Source organism: Zalophus californianus, chromosome 12, assembly GCF_009762305.2.
Source record: "Zalophus californianus isolate mZalCal1 chromosome 12, mZalCal1.pri.v2, whole genome shotgun sequence".
In the NCBI taxonomy this organism is placed as follows: domain Eukaryota; kingdom Metazoa; phylum Chordata; class Mammalia; order Carnivora; family Otariidae; genus Zalophus; species Zalophus californianus.
In genome coordinates this window covers 62,092,871-62,109,363 of record NC_045606.1, presented here as the reverse complement: position 1 = coordinate 62,109,363, position 16,493 = coordinate 62,092,871, and the positions used below count along the sequence as shown (strand labels likewise).

Genomic DNA, 16,493 nt, shown 5'->3' with positions numbered 1-16,493 from the left:
AGATGGGAAAGGCTAGAAAAATTAGACCAGTCACTGAAGTTAAACTTGGCAGAAGATACAGTTTTTGTTCTGGCTAAATACACGTGGGGAAGAACAAAGTAGAGAGCTGGAGCCACTCTCTGGATAATTTAATTTAAAAAAATCCTACCTCTCCCCTAATTACAGGGATATATCTATGAAGAGTAAGATTTTGTCTTAATCCTTTGGATTTATCCCCACTTGGGCAGTGTTGCACAGATGTTAAGAAATATTTTTGTTTTCAGCCTTTCTCATTGATGTTTATCTAAATGGGAGCCAGGCTCCCAGGAAAGAGGTCACAAAAATCTCTTCCAGTCCCACTCACACCCAAACCCACACAGTTTTGCTGTACTTATAACACAGCAAGTGGTTGTAAATACGTGAATAGAGGGATAAATAATTTATGCAAAAAAGTACTACCTAGACTTCTACAAGCATGGCATTTACTTTCTATTTTCTTTCTCGAAAAACCTTTTTCCATATTTGGTTGCTGGTGCCAGTGATTAACTCATTGCCTCGCTTTAAGCAAGACGGAAATAATGCTTGGTCTGCTCAAAAAGCCTTGCTTTCCAGAGGAAGATTTCAGCTTTCTTTGGGGAGGGGTCCCACTTGGGGGCCTGTTGGACAGTAATTTGAGTGCTGGAATTTTTAACCCAGGCCCGGGAGAGAAACAGGCGTGCACAAGAGATTTGGATTTCTGTGTCTGGCCAGCTGTCTGCAGGCAGACAAGGGGGCTGGGAGGGAGAACAAAGAAGAAACAGGGCTTCGGGAACGTGGGAGCATGGGGCACGGTGTGCTGTTCCAGGTGGGGCTTCCTGTAGGGTTGTTTAGTTTGGATTAAGCCTTCTCAAAGATTTCTCCTCTTTCCAGTGTCTAGCCAGCACTAGGTAGAAACATATTTGCTTCCAGGAGTGAGTTAAAAATTGATTGTCTTATTTACAGCTCTGTTTCAGATTAGCATTCTCTCATTCTTCAGGTTCACCACCCTTACCCCCAAACCTCACTTCTCCATTTGAATTTGATCTCATCACTTTGGGTTAAGCATATTGCAATTTTGTACTTCGGGAGTTGCTGACCCTGAGTATGATTTTCCTTTTCTAAGAAGGCTAACTGGAAAGGTATGAGTCTGTGGGACAATTTTCCTCAATTAAAAAAAAAAAAAACTAGCAGAAAAATTTTCTAGAAGATTTAAACAAAAACAACCCTTTCCTAATTATTGGGTTATTCCAGGTGAAAGTGAGTTTATGTCATTTCACTTTTTTTATTTTTTTGTATTGCCTTGGATCTTTGGCCAAGCAGGAAAATAGAATCGTTGCCGACATGGATTTTCATTCTGTAGCTCATCAGTTATGAAATATCTGAGTGAGTAAGGGAAGAGAATCTCTTACTTTCTCTAATATCTTCTCCCCCCTCCAGTACTCTGCCAGAAGGTGCCAGGAGACTGCAATTTATATATGTTTTCTTATTGGTATTTACTTATTCAAAATGAAAAGCACCATCAAGCAGTCAATATGTACATAGCTCTGCAAACCTAGGTCTTCATGTATGCAACATGGAAATTAAATCACTGGTAGGAATAAGAAGATATATACAAGGACCTTCCATTTTCAGCAACATGTAGAGTAGTTCCTACAGATGATTTAAGGCATGTTCAGTAGAAGTTTCCAGATATCCAGTTCTGTTCAGTCTGCACCCCATATGCCAATGAAAAACAAAACCAGAGGATCAGATGATCATTCAGATCCTTGCTCATTTCATGGGTATTTGTGACATTTTATCTTAGTCCACTTTCCCACAAGGGAGCTGCATTGTGACCTGAACTCCTGAGAACATGTAGTTAGCTCCACGCAGTTAACTCTGAGTCTTGCTTGTTTTTCTGAGTCTGTCCCCCAGTCTCTACTCCCTTGAGGGAACCGAGGGCCAAGAACCAAGATTTCCAAAGCTGTCTGTGCTTGGAGCGGTAGTGACCTTGGTAGGGTAGGATGGAGACAGGATCTGATGGGATCTGGACCAGAATGAGTCATCATTGCCTGGAAGTGCGGGAGAACACCGAAGGCAGAGCTCGAGTTCTTACTGTGCATGTACGGTCATTGCATATTCAACTTCCCATACCAGCAAACCTTCTTGTGCCCAACTGGCAGGTATTTTGCTGTCAACTTTGAAACTGAGCACAAGTTTTTTGTTTTTTGTTCTTTTTAAGCCAGCTTGTTTGAATATTAAGCCTATTTATAAACCTCATTATTGTAGCACCCATATAGCTCTTACTCAAAGATACTCACTTTAGAAAGTGAAAGACTGCCAGCCAGCCTCTTCATAATTTAACATCAATGCTTAATCAACTCTCACTTACCCAGGCTATCAGGAATGATTCCCAATGATTCCCAAGTCATCTGTTTGACTTTGGAGTACGTGAAACTTACATCGGGAACATGTGTTGGGAACTCCTAGCCATCAAAAAGCGAATGAAGCCCTTCAGAAGCTTCCTTGCTCCCACCTCATTGCTGTTTCGCGCTGTTCCCTTGCTGTCTGTGCTCTGCTCCTAGGCAGGTCCTGGTTTATAGTGGACAGAGTCACCCCTTTTACGCTTGCTTTGTTTCATCCTTTCTCTCCCCGGCTGGAGCCAGGAGAGGTAAAATGAAGCTCAGGGTCTAGGCGCCTCTGCTAGATGACACAGCTATGGAGAGCTTCGGGGAGCCTTTTTAAATATGGGGGGCTGGTCAGTGCTCTTTGCTCTTTGATGATGCTCCCGTCTCAGTATTCCCTTCTTCAAATGTGATCAGCTGGATGTAAATGGACTGAAGCCTTTGGGGGAGATTTTCCAGCTCCTCACTTCCCATACACACAGACACGCACAGACACACACCATTTGATAGTTCTGGTGCAATCCATGGTTCCATAGAAACATTCCAGACTTAAACAGACCCGGATTTTCGGTGAAGACCAGGAATGTTTTAATTTGCCTAAGAGGTAAGTGGATATGAGTCAGTCAATGCTGGTTATAGTGCATTATGTCTCTGCACTGAGTTACAACTTCTGGAGGGTGCTTAGGGATTCTGTGTAAGCAGCTCACTGGGCTTCAGTTTTTAGGGAATTGTTGATAAAAAGAGTCTTTATCAAAAGACAACTTTAGATATTTCTAAGGATTATTATGTGTCCAGTTCATAAATACCCAGTTTTACTTTTTTTTCCTCCTGCCTTCTCAGCAATGGCCCTACTTCAACATTAGAGGGAAGTGTATAATTCTGCTAGGTTAGCTGGGACCACAGAGAGAGTGGGTGGCAGGGTTTATAACCTGCAGGCCTTGGGGGGAAAGCTGGACAGGGTTTCAGCTCCTCCTCCTCTTAGCAGGACTCAGCATAGCGCCTGCTTTCTCTGTGGTTCAAATGTTCCAAGATAAGGAGAATTGCAAGTATTTAATTTTTTTTCTTTACCTTTAGAAAGCAATCTGCAGCTTTTTTTCTTTACTTCTCTTATTAAGGAAAGGCTTTTTTTTCAAACAAAATTTGGAAACCTATTGAATTAAAATGCCATTATTATTTATGCAGTACTGTTATTAATACAGTAGCTGACTCTCAAACCCTTCCTGGGTACCCAGCACTGTGCTAAAGGCTTTTCATTGTTCTTACACTTGATTCTCACATCACCTTGTGAAGAGGGTGTTGTTGTTACCCAGCTTTTACAGATAAGGAGACTGGTGTTTGGGAACATGGTATCAGTTGCTTAAGGTCACATAGCTTATTGGACACAGTAAGTTGGAGGAGGCTTTGAGCTCAGGCACGGGATCTTAAGCATTTTGCTGTAATGCCTCTCCAAAGAGTGAGAAGGGCCAAACCTGTTCTGGGAAGCAGTTTGCAAAGCACTGCTTTAGATCTTCAAGGATGCGGTTTCCTTAGCCTGGCCTTGTGGAGATGACCCACCTTCTGCCTGAGCGTGAAGCCCTGCTCTCTCCATCTCCCATGCCAGATCCCAGAGCATAATAGCTCCTGGTCATTCTCTACTTTTTACATCAGCTCAGCCCAGCTCTGTGAATCTTGAGATTTGTGATGTGTTGTTACAGGTTTCAAAAAATTGTAAATATGAAGTAAGTTTGAGAAACCAACACAGAACATTTTAAAAGCATTCCTTTTGTCGTTCAGGTTATGAATCAGGAATAAATTCTTTCGAAGTTCTTAAAAACAAAAGGCCAGAAATAAACTGGGTTCTTTTCCAGTTCATTTCCTGCGTTTGGAAGGAAAGGACCCAGTTTATTTTATTGCTGTTGGTTTTGTTTGTTTTTGTCTAGTGTCTAAGTTCCCTCTTGGCATCCTGTGACTTCTTTGCCTAATTTTCTTGATTTTCTTTGAAGGCTTCAGAGTTTGCTTTCTTTCTCAACCAGTTGCAGGTTCTGTACCCTTCGGCACGTTACTTGACCTCTCTGAGCCTCACTTCCAGCAAGTGTAAGGTCAGGTAGATCTCTTAGGGTCCGTAGGTGTCAAAGTGACTTATAATATGTGTAACGGGCATGGAACAGAGGAGATGCTCCACAACTTGGAGGCCTCCAGCCTCCTCCCATTGCCATTTCTCCTGTGTGTAGAAAACTATGGCTGTGGTAGGCGTCCTCACTGCTCATTGCAAATCATTGCTAAACAGAAGGAAAATGAGTAGAAAGCAAGCATTTTTTGATCAGCTTCTTGATAAATTCACTCATTCATTCCCCAGTAATATATTGATCAGCTGCCTTTGCCAATCACTGTGTTAAGAAAGAGAGAAACACCAGCAGGTAACGGACAAGCCATCATTGCCATCAGTGTAATGGATTGGAACTATCTGGAGTGACAAGTGCACTCTTGTGGGTGAGCTCTGGCCCCCATGGGACATACGAAAGGGCCACTATCCAGTTTGGGAGACCGTAGAAGGTTTTCAGGAGGGAGTGATGTCTCAGCTGAGAGCTGAGGGATAAGTAGGGCTCATTCAGTCCTCACTGATCTTGCCCAGTGCAAATCATCTGTGAGTTGGATCTTGAGTAGGGTAATTTCCGTAGAAGTATATTAGAAATATATTTTTTCTTGTATTTTAAGTGCTGACCTTTCAGCTCCGGTATAAGATGACCTTGTTTGGATTGGGTGTGTCTTGGTCCTGAAGCTATCTGTGTCTAAATGGGACAAGATGGGAAGAGAGAACTTTAGAACTATGAGGCCAAGGATGCATCTAAGAAGGTGGGGAGTGAGTGTCAAGAAGGTGGATTGTACTGAAAATCGGAGTTTTGGTCTCTCTTTCTTTGGGTCTACCAGATGCACAGCCAGTATTTTGATAGGTGTGAGTGGCGGCTGCAGATGATTCATTTGTTTTGCTGACAGACATAGTGTGTGCCACCCATGTACCATTTAATGTGCAAGCCCTTGGAGTAGATACATAGATCCATATGACAGGACCACTGGCCTCAAGAAGTTCAAAATAAGGGGTAAAGGGTAAAATTTTAGATTTTAGAATGCCTGCATTTTCAGAATGCCTATGTCACATGCATGTACCTGGCAAATTCAAAACACTGTGTCCTCTGATATCATTCCTTCTATTTTACAGATGTGGGTACTAAAGCTTGATTTAGCATAGAGCATGCCTGAGGTCTCACAGCTGGGCGTGGTGGGGGGCAGTTGGGTTTTGAACCAGGTCTGTCACATCCCAGAGCCCTATTGTCTTTCCATATAATCGGCAATGAGACAAGGTAATGCAAGAGGTGACCCTTTCTCCCAGCTATCATTTTTTCTTAAAGTATAAATGATATTACTTTTCTTAACTTTGTTCTCAGTACTTTTTAGCCTTATTGCCTGCTATCTCCTTACATACGTGGCTGGGCTAGGCTGGTTTGAGGCCATTAGACATGCCCTTCTTACCTGCTTGCCCTATACGTATGTATTTCTCTTTCTGAAATCCCAGCCATCATTCAGGACTACCTCTTTCACAAAACTTTCTGAGCCACCCCCCTTATATTGGTTGTTATTATACAATAACACTTTTTAGGTACATATTTTAACCTCCATTTTTAGAATTCAGGTTCTTTCAGAGAGTGAATTTTAATAGTGTTATTATGAGGATTACCGATATATGTGAAATGCTTGTTAGTAGGTGCTGAAAATGGAAGCTCTTCTTATTTTTGTCCATCTTTGATTATCTCAGTGCTCCCAGCAGTGGCTTTGTATGGTTCTTGGCAAATGCTGGGGAAGTCTGTGGAAGCCAGCGACAAAGGTTGTCTTCTTCTGGCCTTTGAAGGTACCCTCTGCTGATAGAATTAGTTGGGCTTCTGGTTCGAAGCCAGGGGCATCCATCTGGCCTGTTTGCCCCCTTCTCTTTGGTCTTTGTACACTCCTAATGGGTTATTTTTTGATCTTGCCTTAAGAGACTCCTTAGCCCAGTTTAGTAGACAGCAGCCCTAACAAGGGCCAAGGGCACAGGCCACATCCATAACTCACTGTGCTCTGTGCCTGTAGATGAAACCTCTGCCCCTGGCTACTGCCTGAAGAGTGATCTGTTCCTGCTGATGCGGTCCAGGCACAGCTTTTAGAGGGGGCATGAGGCACTGTCTTAGGCACTAGGTTACCGTGGGGAACCACACTGAGAATCTGCCTTTGTGGAACTGACATTCGTGTGGGTTATCTCATTTATTTCTTACCATAAGGTCTTGAGAGAGGTTCTCTGATTATTCCCACTTTATGGACGAAGAAACCGAGGCTCAGAGGGGTTGAGTAACTGGTCTCATACTATAGAGCTAAGTCCCAGAGCCAAGACTGGAACACAGATAGTTTGTTCTAAAGCCCAAGCCTTAACCCACTCTGTTAGTTGACCTTCTTCTCTTTATATATGGTATAATCCAAACATATGAATATCTTTATATATTCATACAGTCATATGTATATATCTATATGTGTGATTACATATACGTGTAAAATAATAGTAAAAATAGTAAATATAAAAGCAGTGATCCATTAATCCACCCCCCCCCGGGGGTCATGGTTATCATTTTGGTGTTTCCTTTCAGATAAATATTTGGTACATTAGGCAAGATCACCCTGTAGGCTTTACGTTGCATGCTGCTTTCTTCACTTAACACCCACCACCACCATGCATATGTTCATTTGAAGAGAGATGTAACAGATCATAGTGATTCTGAATTTGAAAATCTGTGCCCTTTTTAAAAAATGTGTGACATATAGCTCTATGAGCAAATTAGTGGCTTGGCTTCCTAGGTGCCGTGACTGTAATGGGAATGCAGGTGTGGAACTAAGGACAACTGGAAGCATTGCACTTCCTGAAGGATGCCTTTTCCTCTCCCAGCACTTTCTTTCCTTGAATCCCCTCCAGTAAAGAGGCTGTTCAGACTGAGAGACTTCCGAGTCTGCAAAAATTGACACACACATAAAAACCATTAAGATACTAGGATAATAAACTTGATGGCCACTTTCCCCTTGAATGCCACTATGACCTGAGTGAGATAGCCAGGGCAGATATTATCTCCATTTGATAGATTAGGAAGCCCTTTGCCCAGTAGATTTGCCCAAGGCTAAATAGCAGAAGTGGACTAGAACTCCAGCCACTTCTGCTCCTGGGGTATTTTCTTCTAGGAGACTAGCCCACAGCTGAGCCATTAGCAAGCTTCTACTGCTGCTCGCACTACTTTTTCTTCTAGACTTTCTCATTGTCCCTTTCCTCCCTTCTTCCTTCTCTGAAGAGCTTGTGTCTGATCTTAGGGCTTAGCTACATGATTACTCATTTTCACTGTAGAAGGCACATCCTTAGAGGCACTTCAGTGCTATCATGGTGGAGGTAATAGTAATAACAGTGACAATACAAATAGCTAATAGTTATTGGCCATTTAATATGTGCCAGACAAAAGAAATGCTTTACAGGACCCTGCCCAGTTATTCGTCACCAACCCCATGAACCTAATAAATGGAAGGGCTGGGATTTGCACCTGGGTCTTGTGGTCTTTAAAGCCTGACCTCAACCCAGATACTATAGTACCCTCAAAGGGGAAGAATGAACATAGGAGGGCAGAGCCAGTGAGCTCTTGGGATGCTATTTGTAAGTGTTAAGACTGGTTATATGCATCTGACCACAGTACAACGCAATAATCCAAAACTTTTAGCTGGGCTCTGAAACCCATAAGCCTCACAGAAAGAACCTACCACAAAGTTCTCCCCTGCATGCCTGTCTCTGCTGAAGTTATCTTTTCTAACTCACTGCCTGCCACAAATTTTTTTCTGATGTGTGTTTATGCTTCTTTTCCTACAGGAGGAAATATAAGAAAACATCCCAGAGGTAAGAGTGTCTTTCTGAGAAAGGGGAGCTGGTTGGTTGAGTCATTTGTGGCACAACTCTTTGCAAGCCTGGCTCATGCTGGACGTTCAGTGGAATGAACAGTCTCTTGGTTCCTTCTCTGCAAGGTGCCCGCTTCATCTTTGGATCACTACTGCTACTGTAATTAAAAATTGATTGCAGACATTTAGTGTGGTACCGCGAGTGTATACTTTCCCGTGAGAGTGGATCTGGTGGATGAAAAGGCCTGTTAACTATAGATCTGCCTAGTGATTTTACTAAAGCCTCGACCAGAGAGAGCCTGGGCTGGAGGGTGCTGGAGGTTTATGGATGGGAGCACAAAAGCATCTTCAAATACACTTTTAGTGTTTGAATTCTCTTTTGCCTGCAATTCCTATTTGCCTGATTCTCTGACAAAATGCTGTTGAGCTCAAAGCATAGGTATAAATTCCTTGAAGGGCATTAATTGTCTTTTTTTTTTTTTTAATCTAGCCATGGAAAAGGTAATTTAAAGTAGAAAAACATCTTTTATCATCCTCCATTACTTCATTTCATTGAGAAGAGTTTGGAAAGCACATTCCAAAGAAAAAGAGTTGCTCAGGTCTTTTGTTTGCCAAGCATTAGAAGTCCACAGTTGAGTCTAAAAGGCTAGTGTCTGCTTTTCATTGATTGTATTTGATTTTGGTATTATGACATTAAACAGATTATATTCAGAGAAAAAAAATCACCAATGCAATTAACATCTGCCAGTTGGTTTCAGCAATGGTATTTTCAGGCAGATGACCACTTTAATCCTCCCTTTTCGAATGAGCATGATCTCATGGCAGAGAGTCCAGCCCTGTCCTGTGGCTTCCAAATAAAGCCAATAATCCGCAGTAGCGCTGTTACAGTTTGATACGCCGTGTAGAGTTGCACGCATCATTGAGAGAAGATGAATCAAGCCTTAGGGCTTCCTAGTGATTGCTATACTTTTCTAAATATAGTGAGTTTATACAGATGGCTAAATAATTCTGTCTTGTTCAGGTTCATTGGGTTCATGGTAGTAATTGCATGTGAACCACTGAACAGGATGTAAATTAATCACTCAGATTAGAGGGCATAATAGTCTTCAGTAGTAAAAGGTAATTTATCATTTTTACATGTAGTTAACCTGGGGTATGAAATATTTCAAAGTTGCTTCAATTTTATCTAAAAGGAGATAAATAGGTTAGAGGGAGTTTTACAAGAGAGCGGCTCAAACCTGTCAAGTTTCAAATGACTATGTCAATTATTTTTGAAAGCATATTTTAGCATATCTTACATGAATGCTGTCGCATTTTTATTATGTCGATGTAATAAAAAAAAACAGACTGTCTTGCACCAGCTTCACTGAAGTCATGTAAAGTGCAAATTAATAGAGGGTTGGTTTGAGCCCTTCTATTTTTAATTACATACATACTTTCATATAAAATAGATCCATGTCTACTAATCTCCCATTGATCACAAACCATCCCTAAACTTCCGGCTTGAAACACCCATTTTATTCTGCCCACAGCGTTATGGTTCAGGAATTCAGGAAGAACTTGGCTGAGTGGTTTGAACCTGACGCAGCTGGAGTGGGCTGTGGCTACTGGAGATGGAGGGTCCACTTCCAAGATTGCCTCTTCACTCACACGTGAGGAGACTTGATGCGCTTTGTTTCTTTCTCTCTTTGCACATGGCTTTCATCCTCCAGCATGGAGCTTGGGCTTCTTCCTGCATGGTGGTCTCAGAGTAGTTGCACTCTTCGTTGTTTTCCTAGGCCATGCGTTCCAACACACAAGAAGTGGAAGATGCTGGTCTCTTCATTAAGCCTGGGCGCAGAAACTGGGGCAGTGTCACTTCTGCTGTGTTTTATTGGTGAAGGTATTACAGAACCCACTCAGATTCAAGAGAAGGGAACATAGATTATAGCTCTTGCTGGAAGGGTGTTAAAGAAGTTGGGACCTTCTTCATTTACCAAACCTATAGCCTTTTTCAGAATGATCTTTCTTGAGAACTTTTCCAGGGATCTATAAATTTGAATTAAGTGGATACCTCATTTGATGAATGGTAGACACTTTTAAATATGTCTTGATATCTCTGTCAGTTGCTGGTCTGTTTGAATATATGCTTGCCTATTTGGTGATTAATTTGGACTGGGGGGGAGCTGTGATTCCTTTTTCATGTTAGGGGTAAACATACTAGTGTGGCCTCAATGGGTTGTTTGGAATGCTAAGTGTAGTTATTCGGCTTCAGTTAATAATTAGATAAAGTTGGTGGCGTCGTGTAGGAAAACTAAATGTTATATTAAAAAGCTTTAGATCTCAAAGGTTTGCTTTGGGCATTAGGAGGAAGAAAGCCCAGGATACAAAAATAATCTACCTTTGTTTAAACTTCTTGTGCTAGGCTTCATTTCATTTCACTTACGTATTTACTCACCTTTCAAAGCCATGTTAAAGAAAAAAATAGTCCTCTGGCTTTCAAAGTCATCCTCATGCTACTACAGCTCAGCTGAGGCAGGTATCTTTCTTTAAATATTTTATCAAGTACTAGGCAGATCTCAGTAGCCCAAGAGTATGTTATGATAGTGTTTCTTCTGAATCTCACTGTTTATATTAAGGGAAATGTACTCATTTCTTCCAAGACCAGAATTTCAACCAAAAGAATGATGTTAAAAACTCTTTACTGGGTTAGCAAGGGCACCAGTAAGTAGAAGATAAGCTTTTCCCTGCACAGAAGCCCTTATTGGATTAGGCTTTAAATCAGCACAATTAAAGGGAGCCATCCTTTTGCCTTGTAACTGAGTCTTATCCATGAAGGCCAGTCATTCCAAGAGATTTGTTGAAGTGGTGACATGGTACTTTGACAGTTAGAGAGGATTACCCAGGAGAACTGCTTCCCCCTAAAATTCTCATCGGGTTTTTTTTTTTTTTTTTTTACTATAGCTGTAGCTTCAAGTTATCAGGTCTGGCTCTGAGAAGTTTATATCTTTGAGAAAGAATACCAGATCATGTACAAAATAGTCACAAATACCTAGAAATACTCTAATACTTCTGGGCTGCCACTAAAGAAAGGAATGGATATCAGAGATGGTGTTATAAGCTGAATCTATGTTAGAAGTGTTTACAACACACCCACACACATACGCACACTCACACCTCTATTTTAGTGTGCCTGGAAATGCTGTGATTGGTCAGCATAATCAGAGGCAGAGGTACAAATAATGACTTATCCACAAACGTCAGGGACCTCTGCATACACGTGTCCAGTTTTCATGTCTGGGCTGTGGAAATACTCAGGTCAGAATGGTCAGGGGTTGAGGTTTTAAGCCACATCAGACAGTGAAAACTTCATTAGAATAAAGGTTTTTGATTGATCAGTTATTAATTCTAGCTTGGTTGGTTGGTTGCTTATTTGTTGATTGTCAAATCTTAACTCTGTTTAGATAGCGTAAGAAGTTCTGGTTCTGACTAGATCTGATTTACTCATTTTATGAATCTAGACATTTCTGTGGCCAAATAACTTTTTGATAATCAAATTAGATTGATAGTCACATCGGTATAAGTTTTGACTCCCCAAAAACTTAACTATTAATAACTTATACTATTGACTGCAAGCCTCACCAATAACATAGTCAATTCACACATACTTTGTATGTTATATATATTATATGCTGTATTCTTACAATAAACTGAGAGAAAAGAAAGTGTTATTAAGAAAGTCATAAAGAAGGGAAAATACATTTATAGTACTGTACTGTATTTAACTAAAAAAAAGATCTGTGTGTAAGTGGATGTGTGCAGTTCAAACTTGTGTTGTTCAAGGGTCAACTGTACAAGACATTGCCTGTGAATTGTGAAGAGGTACATGGTTCTGTAGTTAAGATACATGTGAAGAACAGAAGAATTAGAATGTGGTTAAGTGCTATAATAGATCTAAGTATTGAAGGTCATTGGGAACAGTTGGGTTCTTTGGGAAGATATTTACATTATTGTATACTGTTCTTTCACTAGATCACAAAGAGAGCCTATGGTGTTGCTTCTTTTTCACGGTGCTTGAAAGTATGGGCATATTAAAGTTTACTAGGATAGCTGAGAACTGTTTCTCTCTGTTTTCTCCATGTTTTCAGTTATCTTAAAACTGTGTGTTTTGCTGATTCTTTAGGCTTTCTCTCAAAAGGGCAAACGTCTCAAAAATATTCTGGACATTGGGAGGAAGACAGCCCAGGATAAAAACGTGTGGAGATAATCAGTCAAGTGGATATCACACATGTACATAAGAGAGAGGCCTCTATCTGTTGCCAGGCAAAACAAGGAGTTATTTTTTCCTCCAAGTGTCTAATGCCTTCTTTCACTTGGATTTTTATGTGGCTTAGTAATCACATTTGATGAGCCCGGTAATTGATTACATCCAGCGAATGATTCCCTTAGTCAGGTCTGCCTATGCTGTCACGAATCAGCATGCTTAATGAGTCATCAGCAGAACCACCACCTTTGCTGTTAATGATAGATTGTCGTGGGGGCGGGGCGGGGCGGTGGGCTGGGAAGGGCTCTGGGAAGGCTGCTTTCTAAGCAACTATAGCCTTGTATGAGCAAGTGCATCTTCTGAGGTGTGCCCCTTTCTCATTCTGGGACATAGTAAGACTCATTGGTGAATTCTGAAGCTCTTTTAGCATCACAGACATACAATCAGTGGACTGTTGTCTCTTTTTCAGTGAAAAATGACAATCAAATAACTTTTGGGGAAAGTTGAAGGGCATATAGGATAAATCAAGGCACATAGTTTCGCATACTTATGAGTGACGAATTTTGCATACTACTACTTACTTAGTAGCATTGATATTTAGAGCCTAAGTATTAGTGGTGAAATCAGAGACAAGGGAACCTTCTAAGAGATAAAGTCTTTTGAAAAATATTTTCCTGTATTTGTGATGACTATTAAATTCTCAAAGTAGTAAGGACATGTGCATCTGCTGTGAGAATATGTCCAACTTACAGTCCAAGATTTCCAGCTGAATCAAAGTGACTTTACAGTGAATGGTGGCAGGTCAAGGTGCACCAGACAGAGCAGCAAAGTGGTTTGGTTAGAGCACAGATCACAGATGGACACTGAGACTTATCCACAGAGGATAATACCCAATGCAGTTAACATGGAAAATGGCCTATGGGTACTGTAATTTCAGGTGAAACACAACTGTGGGAGAGAGGGTGGTCATAGAGTATCTACATAGATAGTTTGGTCAGAGGTCAGAGTATCAGACAAATATCACTCACTCATTCAGTGACTCTTACTCGCTCAGTCACCCTCCTAATATATCAGCAGGAGGCTGGGGAGCAAAGGTGCTGGGATCTGGAACTGGAGAGGTGACGAAGCAGGAGTTAGGAGCTAGGTGTGGGGAGAGAGGGCGCTGAGACACAGTAAGTAGCTCAGGCACTGAGTCTGAGTGGTATATCTAGATACAAGGAGCGGTAATGACCTTGTCATTGAGCTGCCGTTTTCTGAGTCAAGAGGATCACCTAGGCACAATTCAGTCTTCATTTCTCTTCCATCTTCGTGTCTGACGATTACTACCATTCTCCCACTCGCCCAGGAGTAACACTTCTGAGTCGCTTCATTCGAGCTTCGGGTTGTGTTTCTTCAACTTCAACTTTTGGTTCTTCCCCTTCCCATATGATAAACAGCTCTCTGACAGGTTGTGGGCTTTTCCTTCTCACTATTTTCATTCTCATGATCTTGCTCCAGTCTCATTACCCATCTCTTAAAGAGTATTGAATGACTTTTCCTAGCAACTCTCTTTCCTCTGGTTTCTTCATCTCATTCTGCACAGCCATGTCTGATTACTCTTCCCAAAGTGTCTCTCATGTTCCTTATCAACAACAATGACACACCTCCATTAGCTTCCTTTTGGCTAATAAAGGCTGTCTTCTTGTTTAGGATTTTAAGGATGTCGACAACTGCCTCCACCTCACCTTCCTGCTTTGTCTCTGTTACTCCCTTCTGTTCGGCCCAAGTTCCAGTCAAGCTGAACTCCTCACTGACTGCCATATTTGCCTCGTGTTTTCTATCATTCTTTCTTCATTCATAACCTTTCTAGTATTTTAAATGTCGAAAGCCCATATTTTCTTGGAGACCCGATTTAAATGTCATTTCTTTCCATGGAGCTTCTTAGATCTTTCCACCTAAAAGAGGTGGAAAGATCTCTCCCAGTTACTGCTGCTCTAATTTCTTGCTCTCCCAGTTACTGCTGCTCTAATTTCCATGTGCAAGAAATAGCTGGGTGCATGTCATTCTTCTTGGCACCAGTGTGATTTTGTTGAGTAGGGAATATGCTCCCCGAAAGCATGGTACATTGGACATGATTGGTATTTGTTAAGTGTGGGTTGAATTTATGAGTGAATTAGATTGGGATCCTCCAAATATTTTTTATCCTGGGTCAGAACTAAATTCAGAATTACCAAGTGGAATTGTGGGTAAGTAACTTCAGATTGATAAATGACTCATACTTATAAATGGCTTTGTAGATCACTACATACTCCCACATCCAGACTCTCGTTTGGTCCTCACACTGGCCAGGGTGGAGTGCTATGAGGTCAGCAAGCCAGATGGCATGCATGATCAAGAACCAGAAAGTGTGTAATTGCTTGGATCATTGACTCTGCTTTTCCCTTCTATATGAGTTCTGTCAATGTGGAAATTTAGCTTTGGGTGGAAACTCTGAGAGTATTTTTGCTCTATTACCAATGCTTCAATCTTTATCTTTCCTCTATTTAAACCATTAATTCTAGAGACGTTTAGTGCAATGGCAAATAGATTTGTTTGCAGTGCATTATTCTCAGTATTTGATAACTGTGGTGTGTGTCATTTGGCTGTTCTGTGGTATTTTGCCAAAATGGTTTTGAGAATCATTTTCTTACATTGTCTAATAAGACTTAAGTATGACTTTAAGACTTCAGTAGCACTCATGCTGGACATATCGCTAAGCCTCAAAAGTTAAGCCCAGACTTTAAATTGCCTGGGTAGGCAAGTCTCTAATCCTTCCAAATCCCAGTGGCCTTCAATACTAAAGAGGCAGAATTGACTTGATTGATTCAGTCATTGGTGAAGACTTCCAAATTGGGGCCAAGTCCAACACCCAGCAGCAGCAGCCTAAGAGGCAGCTTTTGGAGTCTCTGGAGACACTGGATCCAACAGTATAGATCAGAGTTTCTTAAGCTTGACCCTATTGATATTTCCATTGTGAGGATATCCTGTGCACCATAGAATGTTTAGTAATATTCCTGGCCTCTACTCACTAAATGCCAGTGACAATCCCCCATCCCCAACTTATGGTGACCAAAAATGTCTCCTGGGGGGCAGAATCACCTCTGGTTAAGAACCACTGGCGTAGATAAAAAATTAAGAATCAGATTTCAGTTCTTTCCCTAGTTAAGCTTTGCCAAATTACTCCTGTGTGGTCTCAGTGTCCTCATCTGTGAAGAGATTGAGGTTGAATGTGAGGATTTCTCTGGTTCCTTTTGGCTCAAAAATGACTATTCTGTGATTCTAATTACTGAGGTCCCTCCAGAAGCAAAGCCTAGACCACCAAACAACCTTTGCCATGATGGCAAGCACTCTACAACTTATAATAAATCATGGAAGAAGAGCAGCATTGTGGATGAGCATGGAGGTCACTGAGCAGGTAACATAGACCGGCCCCATAGTGATGGTTCTCTGGCCACCAACCAGATCACCCTTGGTTTAGATATTTCTAATTTCACCTAAATAATGTGAACTAATCATGAGAAAAACATTAAAAGGACAATTGCCAAAACACAGACTTTGGCAAAAACATAGATATGTCTAAAGAGTACCCTATTGGTTAAATTTATTGTGTACCTACTGTGTACCAGGTGCTTCACAGGCATTATCTTATTTAATCTTCACAATGATCCTGTTTTACAAATGAGGAACTCCAGGGAAAATAGGTAACCTGACTGAGGTCACAAAGTAGAGAAGTGATTGGGCTAGGGTTTACAGGCAGGACTTTGGGATACCAGAAGCTTCTTGAGATCTTTCTATTCAAGTAGTTTCATAATTTTTTACAGCTGTGGAACTCTCTCACGCCCACCCCCAATCTCCTGAAGGAAGATAGCTTAAAGCTGAATAAAATCAAAGGGTCAGAAAGAAACGCCTTTTCAGATGGTTAA

General features: G+C 41.2%; 1 protein-coding gene across 8 annotated transcripts in view; it reads left to right on the top strand.

Moving 5' to 3' along the window:
- Positions 1–16,493, top strand: part of PDE1C (phosphodiesterase 1C) — a 537,291-nt gene that overhangs the window by 233,705 nt on the left and 287,093 nt on the right. The window contains exon 2 of one of the 8 annotated variants that reach the window (XM_027575055.2): positions 8,284–8,310. The exons of the other annotated variants lie outside the window; for them this stretch is intronic. Coding sequence (XP_027430856.1) covers positions 8,284–8,310 — 27 coding nt within the window. The remainder of the gene's footprint in view (positions 1–8,283; positions 8,311–16,493) is intronic. 8 annotated transcript variants of the gene reach the window in all.